This window comes from Xiphophorus hellerii, chromosome 22 (assembly GCF_003331165.1).
Source record: "Xiphophorus hellerii strain 12219 chromosome 22, Xiphophorus_hellerii-4.1, whole genome shotgun sequence".
NCBI lineage: Eukaryota > Metazoa > Chordata > Actinopteri > Cyprinodontiformes > Poeciliidae > Xiphophorus > Xiphophorus hellerii.
In genome coordinates this window covers 27,200,954-27,227,529 of record NC_045693.1, presented here as the reverse complement: position 1 = coordinate 27,227,529, position 26,576 = coordinate 27,200,954, and the positions used below count along the sequence as shown (strand labels likewise).

General features: G+C 39.6%; 1 protein-coding gene across 1 annotated transcript in view; it reads right to left on the bottom strand.

Moving 5' to 3' along the window:
• wipf1b (WAS/WASL interacting protein family, member 1b) overlaps positions 1-26,576 on the bottom strand; it is a 50,377-nt gene that overhangs the window by 1,968 nt on the left and 21,833 nt on the right. Inside the window, 8 exon segments of the mRNA XM_032553526.1 lie at positions 706-819; positions 1,489-1,707; positions 1,809-1,909; positions 3,531-3,763; positions 3,765-4,261; positions 4,352-4,504; positions 18,497-18,626; positions 19,453-19,555. Coding sequence (XP_032409417.1) covers positions 706-819; positions 1,489-1,707; positions 1,809-1,909; positions 3,531-3,763; positions 3,765-4,261; positions 4,352-4,504; positions 18,497-18,626; positions 19,453-19,512 — 1,507 coding nt within the window. The 5' untranslated portion in view covers positions 19,513-19,555.

The window sequence follows — 26,576 nt, the reverse complement described above, 5'->3', positions numbered from 1 at the left end:
TGTAAAATCAGTGAGAGGACAACACTTGTTGAGAAACGTTGAGCAGAAATCACCAAACCTCTGCACTAAAGACTATTTTCAAAAACAAGTGAAAAGGTTACATGTGTTTCTGCTGCTATGAAACTAAAGAATCCAAAAAGTGTTTCTGTTAAAAACTTGAATACTAGTTTGTATCCAACATATCTCAAAAATATATGTGAAAACATACAATGATATCTTGGACAATGAGAACAGTTTTGATTTTGAGTTTCTGGTCATATTTGTTTGGAAGTACCTCTTATGTGAACATGATCTCTATTTAATTAGCTATGGTGTACCTCAAGGCTGAATGTTGAGAACCTCTTATTTTCACTGTCTATGTTGCCCCTGGGGAAATTTTTTGCACCTTATAACTTCTTTTCACTGCTTTGCAGTTAATTTGCAGATTTATCTGCCCTTAAAAACAGGGAAAGGCTTGGGCTGTTAGCTCACTGTCTTGAAAATGTTTAATAGTGAATGTCTAATATATTTTTTTTACCTAAATGAAAACAAACAGACATCGTCATCATTAACTAAGATAATTAAAGTGCATTGGGTATCGTCTTATTGCAAAAGAAATGTTTGGAACAGTCTGCTAAATTTGACATTGACAACATGTGAGCAAGTGTTCACATACTTTGTGAAAAACAAAAACAAAAAATATGTTTTTCGCCTTGCGTTAGTCACCTTTGCTCTCCGTCTTGGAGATCTTACTGGGGTAGGTTTTCTGCGAGGGCACATAGGGTTCGGGTGGAGGAAGGTCCGAAATGGGATGAAAGGTGAACCTGTACTCAAAGTCATCTGTTGAAGGAAAGAAAACAGAGTAATTATCACCATTAGACTGGATGATCTGACATGACGCAAAACAAATGGAGCAGTTTGTGAAAAGGTGCTGTGAATGAGATCTAAAACCCTCTGCTATTTTAGGCAGAACCTTTTTTGCCCCCATTGCCTTTAAAAACGAACCCACCTCTGTGGTTGATTGAAGAGAAACAATTGAATTGGAGGTCAGGAGGTTTCCTGCCTTAAATGAAGCATGTGATAAAAACAACAACGAGAGCAACAGGAATCAGTCTGAAAAATGCTCTACTGGACTTTTTTTAATCAGGCTTTCATAATGTGTACAGTGTCTTACAAATGTATTCATGCCCTAAGGGTTCTGTCCACATTTTCTTACTTTTCAACAACTAACCCTCTTCTGTCTTACCAGGACTTTAAATTAAATACCAACTCAAAGTAGCGTGTAATTGTGAAATGGAATTATGCATGCTTTTGAAAGTTTTTTGGTAAATAATCAAGAAAAGGGTATTGTGCATTGGATTTGTGACATAATATGAACAGATTTTTGTGGTATCAGGAGTAACACTGGAGTTATTCAACTTTACCAACATAAACTTCAATTTATGTTGCTCATTTACATTTTTCAGTCTTTCTCCAAACTAAAGTTAGCACATTGACAGGTTTACAGACCTTGCATTTGGTTGTGGTGAGAGTTTTGGAAGCCGTTCCCCATCGGTGGTGGAGGTGGTAGTCCCCCAACGGGCCTGTCTGGTGGCAGGGGGGGCCTACCGCCAGGGCCGCCACGAGGAGGCTCCGGGCCCGGCCGACCGATGGGCAGGGCAGCTTGGGTTGCTCTTAGGCTGCCTCCGCCCATGCTGCGACCTGAGGGAGGCGGTGGAGGAAGAGGACCTTTGGAGGAAGAATGAATTTTATTCATTAAACATAAAGGAACAATTTTCTACAGTATTTCTTATCTATAGTTGGAAAAGAAGTGACAACTGGTGGGTTACCTGTGCGTGGTGACGACTGGTTTCTTCCAACAGATGGCGGTCTCTCGTTTGGAGGAGGAGGGAGGGGTCCTGATCGACCAGAAGGGGGTGCTGGAGTGTGGCTGGAGGTGATTAAAAAAGAAAAGCATCCATTTTGATAATTCTTTCTTCAAGGAGCACTATTATGCATTTCCAGACATACAGTGACATTTTATAGCACAATGAAGTAACTATGTTACCTTCAGTTGTTACAAAAATGCTGTATATATCAAATATGACTTAAAAGAAATTTGACTTCAATATTTAACACCTTGAAATTGGGCTTCTGTCTCTTTAAAAACTTCTGCTTTTTCTGAAGTGCCACCTTCAGGAAATCATCCCAACATGTCGTCTCTATTAAACCATTAACATTTTTACCAGCATTGCTCTGAGAAGTAGCACAGCAGTTCCAGCAGGTGTCTGTTTATTGGAGCTGGCTAGTCTGAGGAGCTGAGTGGGGGAGAGGCTGCATCTTGAAGGCGGAGCTAGGTCCACCCAGTGGTTTTGCAGATGAATGGTTGTAAAAATGATAGCATGATGCAAAGCTAAAAAAATGTATTTTACATGTGCCCCTTAAACACGAAACAAGCAAAAGACTTTTGAATTTCTGGGATTATGACTTACACATCCAATTTTTACAAGAAGTCCAACTACTTTGTTTAAATTATTGTTTGCTTAGTTTATTGTTGAGAAAGTAAAGAAGGCTTTGATATCATTTTCAACTGTTTTAGAAATTTCTTTCTGCAAGTAATTCTGACTAGACTATTTGGCCTATGTGACAAAAAGTTGGACACAACTATGCTATAATAGTTTTTAAAAATTAAATTAAAAAATGCTTCATTAATCCCAAAGGGAAATTAAATGTTGTTGTAACGCATTAATTCAAAAAATTTGAAAGAGTTATAGTAGATGATGATGGCTGTTGGCAGAAAGGATCTCCAGTAGAGGTCTGTATTACAGTGAATCCGAAGAAGCCTCTGACTGAAAACACTTTGTTCTCCCAAGACATTCTTGTGTAGAGGATGTTCAGGGTTGTCCATAATTATTTTGATCCTATGAAGAATCCCTTTGCATCATCATCTCCAGAGGTTCCATAGTTGTCCCAGAACAGAACCAGCTTTCTTTATCAGGCTGTTGAGCCTTTTTAGGTCCCTGGGTCTGATGCTGCCACCCCAACATCTCTCTCCTCTGTGCTCCTGCTCTCCATCCACAATTCTTCCTTTCCAACGCCTCTGTGATTTCTGGCTTCAGCTGTGGTATTATTTCAGCTTTTCCAATGTTGATGAGCTGCTCCCTGGTATAAACCACCCTGTTGCTGTGGTTACACATAATAACAAAGGAGCAAAAATATGATAAATATTGACTAAAATATACTAAATATATTATTACATAATATATTACAAAAAATATTATGTAATTGGACTCAATTACATAATATTTTTTGTAATATATTATGTAATAATATATTTAGTTGTCCAAAAAAAAGCCATTTCCCTCCAAAAGGACAGCAATGAATGTTTGAAAAAGAGAAAAAAAATCTCAATGAGTACTGAGCTGCTCCAACATGCTGCCACCCTCAGCAGCGCAATTTTAGAATTGTTGATTTTTTTATTTCAATGGATGTTTTTAGCCAAAGTTGAACAATAACTTTGATTTGTTGATCCAGTCCTAAGCATTTCCATCAACTATTTTTCCAAATCTTACCTGTTGAGTGAGCTGTTCCTCTGGGGCAGGCGGGGTGTGTTTTGGTCCTCTCCTCCTCCTTGGCCAGGCGGGATTGGAGGCGGGCCCGGTCGTCCTGGAGGCAGAGGGGGCACCCCGCTTCCGGCCGGGGAGCGACCCGTTGAGGAAGGCGAGGCAGAAGGTTTGGAGTTGACGGACGGGGGAGGAGGGGGCATGTCGCGGGGCATCGACGGTCGGTGACCTCCTACAGGAGCCAGGAGGTGGCGGTGGTCGGTCGTCAGGAAGCGGAGGCCTCCCTCCTGGTGCTGGAGGTAACGGAGGTCGGCTGCTGTTTGAAGGCGGAGGAGGGGGCGCGGAGAAGCTCGACCGAGGCCCACCGGAGGAGCCCCCTGGTGGGGGAGGGGGAGGAAGAGATCCATGCCTCCCTGGTGGAACACTGGGCGGCACTGGGGAACTGGCGTGACTGGGCCTTGGTCCTCCGGGGAGCGACGGCGGAGAGGGCCCCCCACGAGACGGGAGGCTCTGGGGTGGCCTGGGGGTGTTGGGTACTGGAGGAGGCGGTCCACCTGAAGTGTCCTGTCTGGATGAGAAATTAGGACGACCCTTTGGGAGATCAGGGGCACCGCCACGAGGCACAGTGGGGATGCCTGGCAACTTAGGTGGTCCGGATGGACTGCCACCGCCGCCGAAAGGGCTGGGTCCACCGGAACGGGAACCCGGAGGAAGAACGGGCCCACGACTGGGTCCTGAGTCTGGGAACGAAAATCAGAAACTGTTTTTGTCTTTAAACCTAATGAGGATCTTTTTCTGTCATAGTTTTTGCTCTTCACATCTTTTCTTACCATTGTCTCTGTTTGCTGCAGACCTCAGTTTTGGCATCCCTCCTGCAAAGAGGCCTCCTAAACCAGCAGGAGACCCACCACCAAAACCCCCACCACCACCACCACCTCCACCTCCACCACTGCCTCCACCTCCTCCACTTCCTCCTTTGGGTTCTGAGAAGAAAGAAAAACTACCTTAATGCATGATAGTAGTGTTGTCTGTTTAAATAAGGTTCAAACTGGACATATGGGATAAAATAAGGGCACTAAAAGCCAACATGGGGAAGCAGTTGGTCATTTCTGCCATACTATTGGTGATACCTTTGGGCTTTTTCAAATAAAAAGAAAGACATACTGTTTTATGCATCATAAAAGGTTGTACAGGGTTTCCTCCAGAAAACATTGCTGTGCCCCGTGGTGGGACAGTTGGGGCAGTTCACTGTGTTTTGTGTTGAAATGTGTTAAAAGTTACAAAAATTTAGAGACATAATTTGGAAATAAGAGTTTGAGGCCAACAGGCAGCAAAGAAGGAAATGGGGTGCGCAGCCCCTCATGCCTGGTTCAATGCATCAATCAATCAATCAATCAAATATTATTTGTATAGCACATTTCACCAAAAGGCATTTCAAAGAGCTTTACATCATAACACAAAAACATGCAACATAGAATCAACAATCAAAACATTACATTAAGTTAAGTGCCATCATTAAATTCGTAATTGATTACGTTTTGAATATAATTCTAAACAAGTGGGATTTTAGTCGAGATTTAAAGGCACTCAGTGTTTCAGCTGTTTTACAGTTTTCTGGAAGTTTGCTTCAAATTTGTGGTGCATAGAAGCTGAATGCTGCTTCTCCTCGTTTGGTTCTGGAGATGCAGAGCAGAACTATAACCAGAACCAGAAGACTTGAGGGGTCTAGAAGGTTGATACAACAACAACATATCTTTAATGTATTGTGGTGCTGAGCCGTTCAGTGATTTAAAAACTAACAACAGTATTTTAAAGTCTATTCTCTGAGCTACAGGGAGCCAGTGGAGGGACTTTAAAACTGGTGTTATGTGCTCTATCTTCCTGGTTTTAGTGAGAACGCCAGCAGCAGCATTCCGGATCAGCTGCAGCTGTTTGATTGATTTGTTGGACAGATCTGTGAAGACGCTGTTGCAATAATCAATGCGACTGAAGATGAACGCATGGATGAGTTTATCTAGATCCGGCTGAGACATTAGTCCTTTAATCCTGGAAATGTTCTTCAGGTGATAGAAGGCCAACTTTGTAACTGTCTTTATGTGGCTCTGGAGGTTCAGGTCAGAGTCCATCACTACTCCCAGGTTTCGGGCCTGATGGCCTGATTTTAGTTGTAATAACTGAAGCTGTGCATTGACTCTAGATCTATAATTCTAGATCGTTCCTCTTTAGGTCCAAAAATAATAACTTCAGTTTTGTTTCTGTTCAGCTGGAGAAAGTTTTGGCACATCCACACATTTATCTGTTCTAAGAATCTGTTCAGTGATTGGATGGGCTCTGAGTCACCTGGTGACATCGTAATGTAGAGCTGTGTGTCATTTAGCATAGTTATGGTAGCTAATATTATTTCCTGTTATAACATGAGCTAGTGGGAGCATATGAATATTGAATAAGAGGGGTCCTAGGATTGAACCTTGGGGTACACCACATGTGACCTCTGACCTCTTTGATGAGAAGTTTCCAATTAAAACAAAGAAATCCCTGTTCTTTATGTAAGATTCAAACCAGTTAAGCACTGGACCAGAGAGTCTGAACCAACTCTCCAGTCGATTCAGTAATATGTCATGGTCAACAGTGTCAAAAGCTGCACTGAGGTCCAACAGAACCAGCACTGTGGTTCTCCCACAGTCCGTATATATACGGATGTCATTGAACACTTTTACGAGAGCGGTCTCTGTGCTGTGGTGAGAACGAAAACCAGACTGGAAGGAGTCAAAGCGGTTGGTTATCATTAGGAAGCTATTTAACTGTTTACACACAGCTTTTTCAATAACTTTGGTGATGAATGGGAGTTTGGAGATCAGCCTGTAATTCTACAGTAGTGATTTGTCCAGATTGTTCTTTTTTATCAGTGGTTTGATTACTGCTGTTTTCAAAGCCTGGGGGAAAACGCCTGATGAGAGCCATGAGTTACTATTTGGATCAGATCAGTAGCAACGACAGGCAGGACTTTCTTAAAGAAATGTGAGGGTAAAACATCTAGACAGCAGGAACTGGAGCTTAGTTGACTTATAAGATAAGATAAGATAGATAAGATAAGATCAATCTTTATTGTCATTGTCACAAGGACAACGAAATTCAAAGGGTGCCATCAGTCAGTGCACATGCCCAAAAACAAAAAATAGCTGTCTCACAATTCACACACAACGCAAGAATCAACAAACTGGCAAAAAAAAAATAACAGCCACATTCTCACATACATCATTTATGATGATTAATGGTTGTTTTTGATTGCATTTAGTTTTGTTATTGCTATTGGGTAGAAACTGTCTCTGAGACGGTTGGTTCTTGTTTTGATTGCTCTGTATCTTCTGCCTGAAGGCAGCAGTGTGAACAGAGAATGTCCGGGGTGAGAAGTGTCCTTTGTGATGTGTTGTGCTTTTCTTAGACAGCGGTCGCTGTGCAGGTCCTCCAGTGAGGGGAGAGGGCAGCCAATGATTTTTTGGGCTGTATTCACAACCCTTTGGAGAGCTTTCCTTTGAGCCGTAGTGCTGCTGTTATACCATATGCAGATACAGTAGGTCAGTATGCTCTCTATGGAGCACTTGTAGAAGGACACCAGCAGCTTCTCCTTGATGTTGTTCCTCCTGAGAACCCTCAGGAAGTACAGTCTTTGCTGGGCCTTTTTTATCAGCTCGAAGGTGTTCATGTTCCATGTGAGGCCCTGCTCAATGTGGACCCCCAGGAAACGGAAATCAGCTACCCTCTCCACACATTTTCCCTTATAATTTCCTCTAGGGTTTTATAATTAAGTAGTTGAAATTGGGTCATTTTTTCTGCATTTGTTTTGTTTGGGCACAACATTGGTACTGGCTTTATAGTGGATGTGCAGATTAATCCTCTGATATTTTTGAATTTTCTCTGAAAAAAAGCTGGAAAACTGGTTGCAGGCGGCATTACATTGGAATTCAGGCGGTAACGTCACAGGAGGGTTTGTCAGCCTGTCAACTGTTTCAAATAAAGCTCGAGCATTGTTAATGTTTTTGTTTATGACATCTGCAAAGAAAGCTTTTCCTGCATGTTTTAGTGTTAAGTGATAGTTACGTAGTCTTTCTTTATAGATGTCATAATGAACGTGAAGTTGACTTTGACGCCATTTTCGTTCTGCCCTACGGCAGAGTTGTCTTACAGATCTACAGTAACTGCTTGTGAATTTCTCCATGGAGATTTCTTCCTACCAGACACAACCTTCACTTTAATTGGGGCAACGGAATCATTGATATCTGAAACTGTTAGGAAAATTATCCTCCTGTTCATTTACTCATGAGTTTATTTTACAAGTTATGTTTTCATATTATTCCTTTTCATATTATTCTTTTCATATTATTCTTTTATATTATTACTCTCATATTCTTCTTCTTTTTATATTTACTTAACTTTTCTTTCTTCTGTAGTATATTATTAACTTTGTTTAGGATGTTTGCTTAGAAGCTAAAAACGTTAAACATTCATGTGTTATTAGTTCCATATGTAACTGATTAGTTGTGGTCAGCCACATGCCCTTATAAGGGCATGTCCATAGGAGGTTTCAGAATGTAAAGACGGTTGGTCAATTCTCTGTGTGACTGTGTGAAGAGAAGCCCAACCTCCTTTTTCTATACAATAAAGAGAAATGCAAAGAAAGAACTGGCAGAATTGAGTCCAGACAGTGTTTGACAGCGATTCGTCGCGTCTGTTCTCAATTCTCCTATTCTGCAGAAAAGAAATCAAAAGAAACCTAATCTCTGTCTCTGGCTGATTCTTTGCAGGTTGTGACAAAATAAACCTATCATTTTTGGGGGCTCGTCCGGGATTCCCAACATACCCGCCGCTGACAGACGGAGGACAGACGCGCTGAAAACTGCCGGCAGTCAGGTTCTTTAACCTGAAAGTCCCGGGGGGTAAATTCCCCGCTGGGCCAGTGTCTTAGGTCAACCTCTTTCAGCCAACGGCGGATTGACGGGACTCAGAACCGAGACAGAGCAGGAATCAGCCAAGTAAGTAAATGTGTGGTATCCGGGTGGTTTCAGTCCCCCGTTTGATGTAAAGTGAAAGTAAAGAAGGGAAAGTATTAAACACACACGAAGGGAAAGAAACCTGTGAAACCTTTAAAAACACAGTGGGAAAGCAAGTGGTGGGCCTTGTTGGGGATGTGTAGCAAGAATCCTCCACTCAAATCATTTATTGAGTTGAGTCGAAGCGAGGATTACCACGACAAGAATTTAACCACCACCCCACTTCCAATCCCCCGTTCTGTAGCGTCCACCCTAGGTGTCATAAAGAACGGGACGAAAACACTGTAAAAAATGGGTTCTTCACATGGGAAGGTGAAAAGTCTTAAAGGGGATGAAAAGTTTATGTGTGAGATGGAGCCAGGTAACTTAAAATACCTCGCTAAATGGAAAAAAAAGTACGGAGTAAATGGTGTATTGAAAGTGGAACAATGGAAGGACGTGGTGTGTAAATTAGAAACAAGTGTTAGTTCAAAAACTGGTACCAGACAACAGAAAAAATTAAAGGAACTTGTAGTTGCACGTAAGTGGTTAACCCAGGCACAAAATAGACATAATGCGCGTGCTAAAAATAAATTAGGCCGAAAAACCGAAGCTTTGTTTGTTAGACCAGAAGATGATGAAACTCAACCTCGAGCTCAAGTATGTGCACAAAAAACCCCACCCCCAGCCTTTGACCCAAAGGAGGACGCTCCAGAGGCATTAAGGGGGGTTTCAACAGGCCAGCCTGAAAAACTAGAAAAAAAAAGAGGAAACCTTGGGTCCCTCTCAATCTACTCGCAGTAAAACAACCCCAATAACTGCTAAAATCCATGTACAAATGGAAAATCCTCCTCCATATAATTCTTCTAAAACTCCGGGTTCTTCTAGCTCATATCAAAAGTTGTACCCTTCACTGTCTGAGCCATCAGAAGAGTTATATCCAATGGTTCAGGTTGCAAATCCTAATCCGGGAGAGGAAAATAAACAACCTACAATACTAGTTTTCCGTCCGTGGTCTCTTGAAGAAGCCAGAAAAGCTGTAGAAGGTGTAACTTCTCCAAAAGAAGATCTTGATAAATGGATCATGGACATGGAGGGGATTTATAATTCCTATGGATTAAATGGATATGAATTTGGCCAAGCCTTGCAATCTTCTTTAGGGAAAGATTGGGCAAAAGTCCGGGGCACTTATACTGGATATTCAATCCGTTCTCCAGGAACTGCTTTACCATACCAAACGACTATGGGAGGTGAACTGCAACGTCAGTGGGATGAAGTTCAACAAAAAGCTAAGGAGGTCTTTGCTAGGCATGCAGATTATTCCCACCTTGGTTCAATTAAACAAAAATCAGGGGAAGATGTGGATGATTTTAAAATCCGTTTTGAAAACGAATATAAATTTCATAGCGGCATTATGTTCAGTGATCACAACGGCTCTCCTTACCAACAACAATTAAAAAATATGTTAATGTCCGGGTTTCTCCCACACATTGCTAAATGGATTAGAAAACATCTGGTAGCATTTAACACCTCCACCGTTCATGAGTTAATGGAGTATGCACGGCATGCAGAGAAACATGCAAAAACAAAGGGAGATGCACAAATCTTCTGGGCAGATTCCACCTCTGACCCAGAGGAAGTGTTTTCATTTCAAAGCACTCGACCCCCTCAAGGAAATAGAGGTGGTTTTCAAGGAAATAGAGGTGGCCCTCGGTCTAGGGGGTTGTCTCAGTTAAGAAATAGAATACCACAAACAGAGGAGGGGTGCTGGATTTGTGGGTCACTAGATCACTGGTCAAAAGAATGTCCTAATCAGAGACAGGCGCCACACCAAAGGGGGAGGAGGAGAGGTCGCAGGGGCAATTCACGACCTTATCAGGCGTGACTAGATGAATCAACTGTTAAAAACGAAGTTCAGACTCAAGTTGTTAATGTGTATGGGGCAATGGAACTATTAAATGCATTAAAAGAAAAGCCGTATATTGTTCTGACTGTCCATGGTCAGCCTGTGACTTTCTTATGTGACTCTGGAGCTTGTAAAACTTGTGTTAAAGACAGTGTAGGACTCAAATCCTCCAATACTCCTATATTTGTAAAATCAGCAAATGGTCAAACTTCACAGGAGTGGATGTCACGCTGTATTGACATCTGTGATCCTCAGACAGGAAAAAGGCTGCACGCCCCTGTTGTAATTTCACCTAGCTGCCCAATTAATCTTTTAGGGCGCGATTTGATGGGAAAATTAGGCATTGCAATTTTCCCTACAAAGGGAGGAATGAAAGCTGTAAGAGTTGAAAACGTTATGGCCACAGTAACTGAAAAAACCAATGTATTATGCTCTGCAGCTGCCATTTCTTAAACAGATAAGTGAAAAAAGTGAACTCTTAATCAAAGCAAAAGAGTCTCTGTCTGTCCCTGTTGATGAAACACCGTTAGCAGAACTAGAAGTTATCATGAATGTGTGTTTAACAACAGATGACAGATATGAAAAAAAATTCTTAAAGCAGGCACCAATGTTGGTGACTACTCAGTATTTATATACTGACGGAAATTCATTTGCAGCAGCTTCTGTGCTTCTGCCCACACAACAGCTATCTCTTTATTGCCTACCAGGGGTCCCACATCTGTCTTTGTTTAAAGCTGATGACACACAAAGCAGAGACACAGGTCCCCGTTTAAAAGCAGCAGAAATGGCATCTGATTTTCTGCCTTGTTCTCAAAAATTAGGCTGGACGTACAGTCCGAGTACACAGCTTTGGAGAATGTCGTACAGAGTTCTCTTCGATACAGAACCAAAAGTTACAGATTCTCCTTGACTTAATCTAGATTCTACAGTCCTACTATCGCAGTCTGATGAGGATGACCTACAGACTTTGCCTGCTTCATTATGGTCCACAGGGCCAACAGATGTAGGATTAATTACTATAGTGGAACCAGTCACTATTACTCCAAAATCACAGTGTAGGCCCAGAATAAAACAATACCCGTTAAAACCGGATGCACAGGAAGGAATAAAACCTGTTGTACAGGACCTTTTGGATGCTGGAATAATTAGACCATGTTTTGATTCACCATGTAACACTCCAATTTTTCCAGTACAAAAGGCTGATGGAAAAATTGGCGGATGATCCAAGATCTCCGAGCTGTAAATGCAGCAGTCCAAACTCGAGCCCCAAACGTTCCAGATCCACACACGTTGCTTAATTCCCTAGACCCAGAAAGCAAATTTTTCACTGTGATCGATTTAAGTAATGCTTTTTTCTCAATACCAGTACATCCTGACTCACAATACTGGTTTGCTTTCACTTTTGAAGGAAAGAAGTATACTTATACGCGTTTGCCACAGGGTTTTGCTGATAGTCCAACTATTTTCACACAAGCAGTTATGACTTGTCTGGAAAGTTTTACTCCGCAAAATGGTAGTCAAATTCTGGTATATGTAGATGATCTTCTCATAGCATCTAAAAGTAAAGCAGCATGTAAAGCAGATTCTCTGCAACTTTTACATCACCTTGCATCTACTGGAAATAAAGTTAGCAAATCAAAATTACAGTGGGTTCAACAACAAGTTCGCTATTTGGGACATCAGATTTCTGAAAATGGGAAAGAAATACATGATGAGCGAAAATCTGCAATAGCGAATGCTCCAAAACCTGTAACAAAAAAACAGATGATGGCTTTTCTAGGCCTCTGTAATTATTGCAGAGCCTGGATCCCACAGTTTGCAGAAAAAACACAACTGCTACTTAATCTCATTTATGAGACTCCTATGGCCATGTCTGAGGTGATAACATGGACACCTGAAGCTGAAAAACAGTTCACAGATTTGAAAACAGAGCTTATCTCATCCACAGTTCTTGCGCTACCTGATTACAGGAAGCCGTTCGTTCAAACTGTTGATTGTAAAAATGGGTTTATGTGTTCAGTCCTGTTACAGTCTCATGGAGGAAAATTAAAACCTATTGCATATTATTCCAAACGGCTAGACTCAGTCGCATCTGCACTTCCTTTATGTCTACAAGCTGTATGCTCAGCTGCTCTAGCGGTAGAAAGTTCAGCAGAAGTGGTCTTATATCACCCACTAAATTTATTAGTCCCTCATGCTGTAGATGTGCTGTTGTTGCAGGCAAAAATGTCTTTTCTATCACCTGCTCGACAGCTCTCCTACACAGCACTTTTGCTTTCTCAGCCTCATTTAACAATTCAGAGATGTACTGTTCTTAATCCTGCTACTCTTGTTCCAACTGCTACAGATGGTGTTCCACATGACTGTGTGTTTGAAACTGAAAAATTACAATTACCTCGTCCAGATTTGTCTGATGTGCCATTAAAAACTGGCAATGTATGGTTTGTGGATGGATCCTGTTCCAAAAATTACAAAGGGGAGACTCAAACAGGTTACGCAGTGGTGACCTCTGCTGGTGAAGTAGTTGAAGCCAAACAGATCAAAGCACATCATTCAGCCCAGGCTGCTGAACTAATTGCTTTGACCAGGGCTTGCGAGTTGGCTAAAGGTCAAGATGTCACTATTTATACTGATAGTCAATATGCATTTTCTACAGTTTTCTTTTTTGCTAAACAATGGGAACGCAGGGGTATGACTACTAGTACTGGCAAATCTGTTACACATGCTAAGCTTCTGTTATCGCTGCTTCAGGCCATACTTTTACCATCTAAGTTGGCCCTTCTCAAATGTGTTGCTCACACTAAAGGGACTGATTTTGTGTCAACTGGTAATCGTTATGCAGATAACACGGCTAAGCTAGCTGCTACAGGCGCTTTTGGTGTGTCAGAGATATATCATGCGACATCACAGGAACTTCTTATTGATCTAGAAATTCTCCTGTCACACCAACAAGCTGCTCACCGTGCTGAACAACGCTCATGGTTCAGTAAGGGTGCTGTTAAGAACACAACAGGCCTTTATATGCTTAACAATAAACCTATTCTTCCTAAAAGTCTTTTTAATGCTGCAGCAATTCTGACTCATAGTTGTTGCCATGTGTCCACAGGTGGGATGGTTCACATAATTCAGCAGCATTTTTCAGCGTTTGGGTTTAATGTATATGCTAAAACTTTCTGTAGAGCATGTACAATCTGTGTAAGACATAATCCACAAGGAAATGTTCGACCAAAGAGGGGTCAATTTCCTAAGCCACAATACCCATTTGAGACTATGCATATGGATTTCATTGAACTTTCTCAAAGTGGTCCCTATAAATATTGCTTAGTGATGATTGATGCTTTTTCTAAATGGGTTGAAATTGTCCCGGCAAAACATGCGGATGCACTAACTGTAGCTAAAGCAATATGCAGAACTATCATTCCAACTCATGGCATCCCACAGAAAATCTACAGTGACAATGGTCCACATTTTGTGAATCAAGTCATTCGGTTAATGGCAGACAGATTGCAGATAACATTAAAAAATCACTGTTCATACCATCCCCAAAGCGCTGGGTTAATTGAAAGAGCAAATTCTACTGTTAAATCCAGACTTAAAAAATGTATGGAAGAAACCAAAAGGCCATGGCCAGAGTGTCTGGATTTAGTGAAAATGTACATGAGAATTGTGCCCACTGGGAATGGTTTAACTCCTTTTGAAATAGTACACGGCAGAGCTTTTAAGCTTCCTTTATTTAAAGACACCACACCACCACCAGATGACAGTGAAAAAACTTTAGCTGATTACATGAAAGAAATGTTACAGTCTAAAGAAGTGTCAAATGCAAATTCACTGCCAGAAGAACCTTTGTCTTCACAGGACCTCCAGGTGGTGAAACCAGGCGATTGGGTTTTCATCAAGGCCATTAAGAGACAGAACTGGGCCTGCCCACGGTGGGAGGGACCGTTTCAAGTGCTTTTGACCACTCCCACTGCAGTAAAGATCGCTGAGAGACCATCCTGGATTCACCTCAGCCACTGTAAGTTGCAGAGAGTGTTGGAGACCTAGGTGGGGGCAGTGGGGAAGTTCTGACTACAAAGGGGTGTGGCTATATAGGGTCACACATCTCAACGTCAGCAGAAGAACTCATCACATCCCTGTTCCATAGAGTCCTAGGTAAACTCTAACATCTCTGTAACTGAGCAAAGATGGGGTCCTCATGGAGATGGGGCCTCTTTTGTGCTGTGGCTGCTGTGTGCGTGTCCTGTTTTTTCAGTCCAACCTCACTAATCCATCTGGGGAGAAGATTTGTCCATACCACTGCTATGAAGATCTGGCTAGGACACCTTCCAGACCATCACCATGACAACATATGGCAGACTTATGTGGAGATGTTGGCCAAAGAACGGAACATGACCAACTGCTACGTCTGCTCGGTGATGCCAAAGTCTACCAGAAAACCTACTCTGTATGTCAGTCCCATGAACAGGTCCCAAGCTGTCTGTTTTGCCTCTTGTGCTTTACGTTTCATGCCAGCGACTCCAGTCAACACTTCAGATGGTGACATCCTGATGAAAAGAGTGTGCACTGGCGTGACGCCCATCTTCACTTACAGTAATGTTACTGGATACCCATCACGGATGAAAGCTGTCACGATGCCAGGGACAAAACATCCGGTCTGTATCCATTCTCCACCAGGAAACTGGACTGTTCGGGTAGGCCATGTACCTGGATGCCAGCAAAATATCACTGATTTATTTCCTAGCTCCGTTTGTCCAAGTGCTGATGGGACTCTAATCCCATGTCCCATGTGGACACCTCGAGGAAATTATCCCACTGAGGGTGGTTGGTTTCTGTGTGGAGGAAGTAATATCTATGCGTCGCTACCCGTGAACTGGTCAGGTACTTGTGCTCCTGTGTTTGTTTCTGATCATACCATCATTGTATCTACTGCAGCAGTACACTCTCATCACCTGCGACGGCGGAGAAATTCAGAAATTGTTTTCCAGCCACATGATCCTATCTGGGGTTCAAATGTTCCCAAAGAACACAAACATTGGAGTACTGCTGGGAAATGGGGACTGTCAATTTTTCCATGGGTTGGAGTAGCAAAATCTATGCTGATGATTGAAACTTTGGATTACAGAATGAAGACCCTGGTAAATATTACCATGGACATTGAGAGAGGACAAAATCAACAACTTAGTGAAATGCGACTGATGGTTCTCCAAAACAGGATGGTGTTAGACATACTTACAGCTAGTCAGGGTGGTGTGTGTGTAATGATAGGAACATCTTGTTGTACTTATATTTCTGATGCTAATGAAACTCATATTGCTGAAGCCATGTCTGCCTTAAAGAATCTGCAACAAGCCATGTTACAGGATGCTGTTCCCTCACAAGGAGATTTCCTTTCTTGGTTCATATCTGGACCATGGTGGCACCTGCTGTTGAAATTAATGATGCCTCTTCTTATTATTCTTTTCTTGTTTTGTATTTTTACTGCCTGCATAATCCCATGTCTAAAATCTCTGATAGCCAAAACTGTTGGACATGTTCTATATCAATATCAACTTGTTGCCTCTATCACTGAGGGGCACCCTGATGTCTAACGTTATGATGGATGCATTGAAAATGTGCCAGCAAGTGATGTATTCCTGATGTCTGTGTTAGACTTCATGCTTAATATGAAAAACAGGTGGGAAATGTTAGGAAAATTATCCTCCTGTTCATTTACTCATGAGTTTATTTTACAAGTTATGTTTTCATATTATTCCTTTTCATATTATTCTTTTCATATTATTCTTTTATATTATTACTCTCATATTATTCTTCTTTTTATATTTACTTAACTTTTCTTTCTTCTGTAGTATATTATTAACTTTGTTTAGGATGTTTGCTTAGAAGCTAAAAACGTTAAACATTCATGTGTTATTAGTTCCATATGTAACTGATTAGTTGTGGTCAGCCACATGCCCTTATAAGGGCATGTCCATAGGAGGTTTCAGAATGTAAAGACGGTTGGTCAATTCTCTGTGTGACTGTGTGAAGAGAAGCCCAACCTCCTTTTTCTATACAATAAAGAGAAATGCAAAGAAAGAACTGGCAGAATTGAGTCCAGACAGTGTTTGACAGCGATTCGTCGCGTCTGTTCTCAATTCTCCTATTCTGCAGAAAAGAAATCAAAAGAAACCTAATCTCTGTCTCTGGCTGATTCTTTGCAGGTTGTGACAAAATAAACCTATCAGAAACTTTAGACTGAAAATCATTACCAACTTATCTACATCATTACAGCTTAAGGGTGAGGAAGAAGAGTAGATTTGATTAAATGTTTCTGCTGTGTTTTCTGTGAGAGAACGTTTTGTGACAGCAGCTGTTTGTCCAGGTGGGTTAACAGATAAAGAACTTTCAAAGATAACAGGAAGTGATGCAACAGGGCGCCATTACTTACAGAGACATTGGAAATATTCACACCCTTACTGATAACCAGATCCAGTGTGTGTCCTTGAGTGTGTGTTGCTTGTTGTGTTAGACCAGAATTCTCTAATATATTAAAGAGCGTTTTGCGACTATCTGGAGGTTGTCAACATGAATGTTGAAATCACCGACAATTATTAAACAATCATAATCAATACATATGAGAGATAGAAGCTCATTCAAGTCAGTAAAGAAAATTTCCACGTATGTTGGAGTTTTGTATAAAGTTAATGTCAAAGTTTGTTTGTGGCTTTTTACCTCAATTATAAGATACTCCAAAAGAGGTGAAATGACCCAAAGAGATTTTACCACAATTTATGGTATTCTTAAATATTGAAGCCACGCCTCCTCCTTTTTTATGTTTTCTATTCTCACTTAAGAAATTGTAGTTGGGAGGTGCTGATTCAATTAGTACGATTGGTTCATTATTGCCATTCAATCATGTTTCTGTCAGAAATATAACCTCAATATTATGCTCAGTGATGAAATCATTAATTAATAGAGCTTTAGCACAGAGATCTGGTATTTAAAAGAGCTAGTTTAAGTGACTTGGAGCCCAAAAGTTCTTCAGTCTGAGGTTCCTTTAGGCAGGGGAACAGTCAAAGGTTTGAATTAGGACCGCTATATTTTGTATTTCTGTTTTTGTAAATTTTCTTGTCCGGACAGGTAATGTCCTGTTTGGCAGTCAACTAGAAACCTAGCTTCATCCCTGTTTCCTGTTGCTATTCATCCATTCCATCCATCCATCCATTTTCTAACACCCTTGTCCCTAGTGGCGTCAGGGTTAGGGTCACCTTGAACAGGTCGCCAGTCTGTCGCAGGGCAACACAGAGACAGACAGGACACACAATCATGCACACACACACTCACACACCTAGGGAGAATTTTTGTGTTGCTATTAATGATGCATAAAAAAAAACAAAAACAAAAAAAACTACCTAAAACAAACTATGTTTAGCCTGGTGGCCCGCCAGGCACTGAGGGAAACTATGTAGTGTTGTCTAATTTCACAGAAGCCAATGTCTTTTATCATGCAACAATAAAAGACATTTATTTTGCATGATAAATGTCATGCAAAATACATTTATTTTGTATAAATGTATTTTATAAAAAAAAAACATTTAATCGAGGTTTAAAGAAAAGAAAAAAAGTGCTAGGTTCATGAAGTAGAAGATTGTTTTCATTATTCTTTTCTCACATACAATTGAGCACAAAATTAACCATGCCGTGGCATGTCTTGATTTGAAATTACTTTTATTCAACCAACAAGTTTGTTTTTGATAGGAAATGTGACTGGCATCTCAAAAAATATGTTAAATGAGCATTCATTTCAAAAGAAATTTTAAAATTACATCTGTCTAAGGTCATTTATGCACTTCTCAATATGATGAATGATTAAAATGGGTCTAGGAAATGCACAAGTTAAAAAATAATCTTTGTGTTTCCATATAGAAATGCAAAGACTTTTTTGACTTCTTGAGCATCAGAATAAATAGTTTTTAATCTAGCAGACATGACGGAAATGAGCTGGTTTTTCCTTGGGATACAGAAATACATGTTGGTGCCAATGAGATGCGCTGACTTACTGTCAAAAACGGGTTCACTGCGGTCATTTGTGACGGCTTTCTTTAGTCTGGTGCCTTTGCAAATGTCGGACAGAAGAGCGCCGCGTCCCTGCTGCTCCGTTCGGTTCAGAGTCGGCTTCTCTGTGTTGGCCTGAAACACAAACAACCCAAAAGATTCAAAGGAAGAAATGACCAAAGCTGCAGAAAAAATTATTTACAAAATTCTAATTAAAATTAAATTCATATCAGCATGTTAAAATAATGGGAGTGGACAGATTCACAAAATCTTTAAAGGGCCAGTATTATGAGTATTCCAGGCACATAGTTACATTTTATAGCATAATCCAGTAACTATGTTGCTTTCTGTTATAAAAATGCTATATGCATCATATTTGACTTTGTGATTTAATGCCCTGTGATGGACTGGTGAGCTTTCCAGGTGACCCCACCCCCACCCGTTGACCTCTGGAGATAGGCATCATTGTCACTGTCTTCCATATGATTGTGTCAAACATAATATAATACGTTTATTAAAAATATATATTTTCTAATTTATTTTATTCAATATTCCAATATTTTAAGAAACTGAACTTTGGATTTCTGTCCATCAGCTATAACAATTCCAGTTAATAGAAACCCACAGAATACATCAGTGTGTATTTAAACTAAATCAAATATGATTTCTTGAGTTAAATTTTTATTATAAATAAATGGAACCAGAAAGACAAAAAATCTCAATGTGTCACATTTTTACCGTTTTCAGATTCAATCCTTGATATCGTCACATTCCTAAAATAATGGCCTTGCACATAAAAAAAACCCAGCGTTAACATTGAAACTATAAGTTTTTTTTAGAGAATATATTTCTTCAGAGTACAGCTGTGAAGTTCCAATCCATACATTGATTCTGCCATAAACTGGGTTTGTCCACTAGATGTCTCTGCTGAAAATGACATCTGAGAGGAACAGAGACTCACCAGAGCCAGAGTGGGAGGTGGCGGCGGCCCTGGGGGTGGAGGCGGAGGCGGGGCTGGCATCTTCTGCTCTTAGCTGGTCTCTATCTGCGTTGGATTCCTCAAACTGTCACAGAACACACACATTGTCACCAAACGCTGCATTCAAATCACCACCAAGTCCAATTTTAAGGCGCTCAAACTAGAGTTAATCTAGAGTTAAATCCGCCTGACTATAGAGTAATCTGAGACACCTATTTCCAAGGTGCAGAAAAAAGTGAAAACATTTGATAGAACATAGAAATCCCTTCAGACTCAGCAGAACATCAGTCAGCATTTAAACAGAAACCAACTTCATCGCAATATGTGGAAGTTTCCATTTCTTACTTCTCATTTTGCTCTCATGTTTAATGGTAATGATGAATGTTTTTTTTCCCTTTTAATAAACCAAATCAACAAAAAACGCTAAAGGGGTTCTTCATAAACTTAACATGTCAATTAAAGTCCTAAAAATTTGGAGAATTAGCTTTGGATTTATCTAGAAATTTAATAATAATCAACCTGGTGAAAAAAACATGTTCAAAAGCTTGAAAAGTAAAGTGTGAATGAAGTGAGTGAGAACTCGCATCAAGGTTTTAAAACCACTACAATTTTCCATCATACAGTTCCTCAGGTTACAATAATTTAAATGAAATGACTGAGAAAACAATGATGTGAGCAGACTATATTACTGAGAGAAGACAGTCTTTTGTTTGTTGAACACTGAAGAGCTGCTGGTTGAAAAATGGCTGCAACAGTCAGTCACTGACTTGAAAGAACTGAAGCCATTTCAAATATTTCCACTCAACACTGATGGGCATGTTGTTACGATGCAGTACTAGGGACAGGCTGAGAAAAAAATGTAATTATGAGAATAGGTCTGCTCATACAGCAATGGAGACAGAACAACATGAGAATAAACTCATAATATTGCAAAAATGAAGTCAGAGTACAAGACAAAGTTTTAAATGTACATGGATTTGTCTGACAAAAAAGTTCTGATATTACAAAAGTTTGTGAAAATCCAAGAAAAAAAAAAGCCCCATAATAATATGAAATCATATTACTGGAATGTAGTCGCAATATTATGAGAATGAAGTTGTAATTTTATAACTCCCACACCAAAACTAAAAGATAAAATGAGGAATGTTGAGCATCTTGAGAAGTTATCTTGATAACTTTATCAAGGCTTTCCTCTCATTAAAACAACTTTTTCTAATTTTACAACTTCCAATATTGTGACTTTCTTCTATTAATATTATGACTTTATTCTTGTAATTAAAAAATAAATCTGTCTGACCCTAACACTTTTAAAGCTGCAGAAGGCGTTCTATAAATATTGTATGTAGAATCGTGAGCAAATCACTGAGACTACGACTTAAGAGGATGTTATTGATATGCATCAAAATTCATGTATCAGATCAACTCATTTACGGAAACTTCACATCAAATCAACAGTTTTAAATTGTTTTATAATTTACAGATTTTTCTGTCACTATTTTATGGTTTATTACGGTGAAGTATGCAGATGTTTTTTTTGTTGTTGTTGTTGTTTTACAGAGTTTCTCATTAATGTTAGTTCTGATTTGTCTGACCCGTTGGCATGCCATGGCTGTCATGAGTCTGTCATTTAGCAACAGTCATCAGTCACAGTGAATTTTCTGAAAGACTGGCTGCTACTGGAGATCCTTCCTGCCCATAGCATCACCATCCACTACAACGCTTCAAAAACACCAGGATGACAAGTTAGACAATGTTTAATTTTCCTTTTGGTTAAACATTTTTTTTTTACTTGAACTGACCTGCTAGTATGGAGGAAACCTGCAAGTTCTTTACAACATCTCAGAGTTCAAGCCTGAAAACAACTTTTCTGCAGTAGTCACAACAGTTGCTTTCAGTTCCTTAAATGATTTTTAGCAACATGTTAGAGGAAATGTCTGACAGAATGTAAACGACAGTGGACCCCAGCATTAAATTTATGTGACGTAGAAGAATCTTCGTTCAACTTTTACCGTTTAATTTTAACCCTCCCAATGAAAAAACAAATGATAGAATTAATTCTCATCTGGAAAACTGCTTGCAATGCAATTTTCTAGAGATGCTTCATTCTTAGTTTCTAGTAAATTTATGGAGAAACTTCAGAGAAAAGATGTGAGCAAAGACTTTACTCAGGATAAGTAAAAGGCGACACAGGTAATCAATGCCAACGGTTTAAAAGTGGAGCTAACACAATGTAATATTCTGTTCAAGTGAGCAGGAACTTGAAGGATAAGTTCCCTAAAACCTGGTTCTCTCTATTTAGTCTGTAAATATTCTCAGTTTAGTTTCTGACAAACTGCTCTGGACTTGGGCTTTAGATGAGCCAATTATGTCATATTAACAATAAACACATCATATTCCTAACAAAAACCACAAATGTTAAAGTTTTAATCCCTCTGTCTTTTGTCACACTGAAAGGCTTAACATCCTTTAATTTTAATATCAGTAAGATAACCAAAATTGTTGAAAATTAGTTTTTAAATGATGATTTCACCTGCGATGGTCTGGCGACCTGTCCAGGGTGAACCCCACCTCTCCTCTGTTGACAACTGGAGATGGGCACCAGAACCCCTCCTGACCTCAGTGGGATAAGGTTGTAATAAAATGGATGGATGGATGATGATTTCATTAAATGAAGTAAAATAGCAATTTAAACCAACTTGACTGTGTGAAACAGTAATTGTTCCCTAAAGCTACTGACTGGTTGTGTCACCGTTGCTGAAACAAGTCAAGCTCTGTGATAGCTGGAAACTAGTGTCTTATATTATGCCCACTCTTCCTTGCAGAGCTGTGTTAGGATGAATTGACATCAGACATTTTTATTCCGCATTTATCCAACTCTAATTTGTCTCGAAAGTCTGGTTTGTTTGGGTACGTGTGAATGCAAATCGAACTCTGATGCGGATCAAAAAACAGAAAGACCGATCTGCCTAAAAATCTTGGTCTGGGTTTGGTTGAAGTGAACTCTGGCTCGTTTTGAATGCATATGTGAACACTAAGGGTACCGGAGATCATTCCAGAAGCAGGAACTGGAGTACAGCACAGGAGATTCTGGGTAAATACAACCAAAACAAGCACGCTAAGTTAGCACTAGGGGGAAAAATGGCTCCTGGTGTTTAGCCAAAAACAAAAGAGAAATCCTCCAACCGACAAAATCTATTGCTGCTCCTCAGTCCTGGAAGAGCCTGAGACCGTCACACTACGGCTGGTTGATGGGGACAAAAAAATGTTCTAAAAATAAGTTCTGGCATTTATTGCAACAAAAATAAAATTATATATGAAAATCTAGGCCAAAACCAATAATATTTTATCTATGGTTGATAACCTATATTTACCATTATAGTTACTTTATTACTCTTTCAACATCTTTAAAAAAATGACTACACTGCAGATGATGCTGCTCTGCTTCAGTAAAATATCCCACAATCCTGTGCAACATCACTGTCACAATCAGATGACCAAACAAATCCCAGCTAGCTACTCCTCCATCCCAATTCTGCCTGGATTCTAAACTTCTAAATCAAACCTTTAAAACTTACTTTTTAGACAGTTTGAAGAGAACAAAAGCAAATAAAAAGATAAAGTCTCTGACTTCAGCTTTTTATTTAATGCCAAAAACAACAAAAGTGAAGTTAGCAAGAACTCAGCTATAAACACACATGTTAGAGCTGAATGCATATGCATCCATTTTCACACTTGAATCACCTTGCTCCACCAAACAAAAATACTCACAAATCTGCTTCACACTTCAGACCATCCTCGAGGGGCCTGTTACTTCCTCTATGCAGCAACAAACAGGAAGTCACATCGCGCCTGCAGCACCGCAGCCATCCGGCTGCCAGGATAATGTTGATAGCTTCATCGCAGCAACATCGTTTTCTGATTCTTGCTCTTTGTTTTTACTCAGTTTTGCTTCTCCTGATACATTTTTCTTTAGCACTTTACTTTTTTCCTCTTCCTACTCCATCTCTTTAACAAACTTGACACTTGGATGAAATAGAGAGCTTATTTAAGCATTTTACTCCCGTTAATCTCACTTGCTCTTGCTCAGTTGGACCAACAAAAGCATTTCTGTTTCTGCTAAATTCCTGTCAAACACAGAGATTCAGACTTTCTTAAAGCAAAAGGAGAAAATAGAAGTTTTGGTTGACAAAAATCTAATTCTAACCCTAAATGTATTTTATGTGACAGAAAAGATAAAGTAGAGCCTAACTGTAAAGCTCAATGGTGAACTTTGACCCCAACCTCATGTCTGCTGTACATAAACAAATGAGATTTTAGTGGTTGGAGATTTCTCTTTTGTCTTTGGCAAAAGCCCACAGCCATTTCTCCCACTAGATAGATTTGTGTTTGTTTTGGTTGCATTTACTCACAATGCCCTGCACTGTAGTATGCTTCCTGCTTTTGGAGCGATCTCCTGTCCAATTAGCGTTTGCACCAGAGTTCACTTCAAACTGAGGCCGAGGTTTGTAGATGAACCAGTTTCCTTTTTTGGTCTGTATCAGATGTTGATTAAGCATCCTCAATCAAACCAGACTTTCTCAGGAAACAAACTAGGGCTGGATTAAAGTGGACTAAACAGGGCTGTTAATGCTCTTCATATTTCTGAGAAGTTTAAATTTAACATCAGAAGTCTGTATGATTCCATGAACTCCTCACCAAGCATAAATGTGCGTTATAGTCTGAAACCCTATGATGTACAATATTTAGTAGATTATTGTTGTTTAAGAGCAGAGACACAAAAGACATACAGTAACAGTTCACATACTGTAAACCAAGGCTCTAAAAACCAAAAAAATATCAAGTAGCACATCAAAGATTCCCTTGTATGGTTAAAAATACAAAGTGACAATCTGTGATGCTCGTGCAAATGAAAAGCAGAAGCGTTATCTGCACTAATGAAACACATTGATGAAGAGATAATATGTGGTATAATTTTAGCAAAATGTGAAAAAAAAAAAAATAAATTAGCCAGCATGATGGCACATGGCAAATAGCTTGCTTCTTAACTTTAATCAAGAAATCTTGAGTTTTCCATGCATGTATTCTAACAAGCCACAAGCAAATCACAACACAATTTCCTCTGCAAGCACCTCACCTCTTCAACTCTCATAGAAATTCGTTATATTTGAGAGACTCTGAAGCAGCGACTGAAAGCGAGGCCTTTGAGAAGCGACGAGTTTCCCCCAGTGCACCTTGGTCTAGAGTTTTGGAAATGACCCTTTTCTCATGGTCAGATAAAAGGAAAAAATAACAAAAACGTGATTTATTTTGTGGAATGGGTTTGTCCTAGATTGTGCTGAAACAATAATAGATGGATTTAGAATTTTCTCTGCTGGTTTGTGAATGATGGTTTTGAAACCTCAGCCAACATTCAGCTGTTTCAACACCAAATTTACAAAAATGCATAATTTTCTAATCCATTATCTTTTAAGTCATGATACTGACCACATGCAAGTATCATAAGTGACACCATAATGCCTCAGCAGAGGTGCAATGCTTGCAGTTTTTTTTAATACCGAAATGGAATTAGACTTCTGTAAAATTCGGACCATTTGACAGATTTTGAGTTTCACAGATTTTCCATAAAAACTACAGCTGACAGCATTAAAAATAATTCAAATAAAATAAATAAGATTTCACTGTTCACAACAAAGGTATTAAGAGATCTAAAAATAATTGCCAAAAAAAGTAATTTATTAATTTTAGAGGGATCTAGTTAGACAATAAATTTTTCTCCGAGAGCCAAATGATTTCCACCAAATGCATTTTGCTAAATACCAAAGCAGTCCCTTTAGACATTCTCTATAAAAGTAAATTTTCTATATATAAAAAAATGTCATTCAAATTTGAGAGTTGAAGGCTGAAAGCTCAAGCATTTTTCTGTTACTTCTGCTAACAGATGCTAGAACAATATCACTCAGTGTAGGTGGTGGCCGTGAACAGGAGTGACTTCCCACAAAAAAACTTAACAAAAAGTTATATTCAATGCAGCATCCAACTTTTTGAAAGAAAAATCATCTTACTGATAGAATAACGGTTATGTTTCAGTGTTTTCACTCTGGTAAATATAGCTGCTTTACTAATCACCAAACTAAAAGTTAGCACTTCCTGTAGCTTTGTGGCAACAAAAAATGAGCCAGTACTAGGAACTATTTATACTACAGGCAAATTTTATTGTTTTTCTAGTTTAAAGGAATTGTTTGGAGTAAAATTAATTATGCCATGTAGCACTGCACAATATACTGCAGAAATACTATAATGACAATTACAGTGTGTGCAAGGACTGTTGAGTGCAGTATCGTTTGATTTATATTCTCCAGGTGCTACAAACTTGCTTTTCTTATGATTATGTAATATTTTGTCAGAGTTTCACACAAAACATAAATAACATAACCCAAAATGCTAAAGGTCACTCAGTGATAACATGTCTGGTATCATCACCACCACAACATTTACACTTATTTTTGCCATTTTAAGATTCTTTAATATCATATTCAGTTCAGCTTATATCACACTTTACTTTGTTAGAATCCAAATAAATTCAGTGAGACATTTTACAACTATAATAAAAGATTTATCTTCAAGATTCACTTTACATACCATATACATCTTCCGTTGTAATAACATTGCACCTGAAGTGCTCATATTTATCTGTGGTTTAATGTTCTGTGAGGGGAATACTACACTTGTTATTTTAAACTGAATAACACTGGTCAGCATCAGAGAATGATGGCCTTTCAGTCCGACTTTAATCTGCAGTTAAAAGTAGCGTTACTATGACTCACTGGCTTTCACAGTTTTACTGCAGATACTGAGGGTGACATGTCAACTCATTTCCTGTAGCAGTCATGAAATGACGCATGAAACAGCAGCAGCTCGGACTCCGGTTACCAGCGTGCTCTCAGGTGAGAATCCTGTGGAGGAAAGCTCCTCCCTGATTTTCCATGGCTAATGACTTGCCATTTATTCATTTTAAGCAGATGTGTAGAAGTCAAAGAGCAGCTGCAATTTGCAGATGAACTCTGCAGCAGTTCTGAGCGAACGCAGAAACTTGCAGAATACAAAAC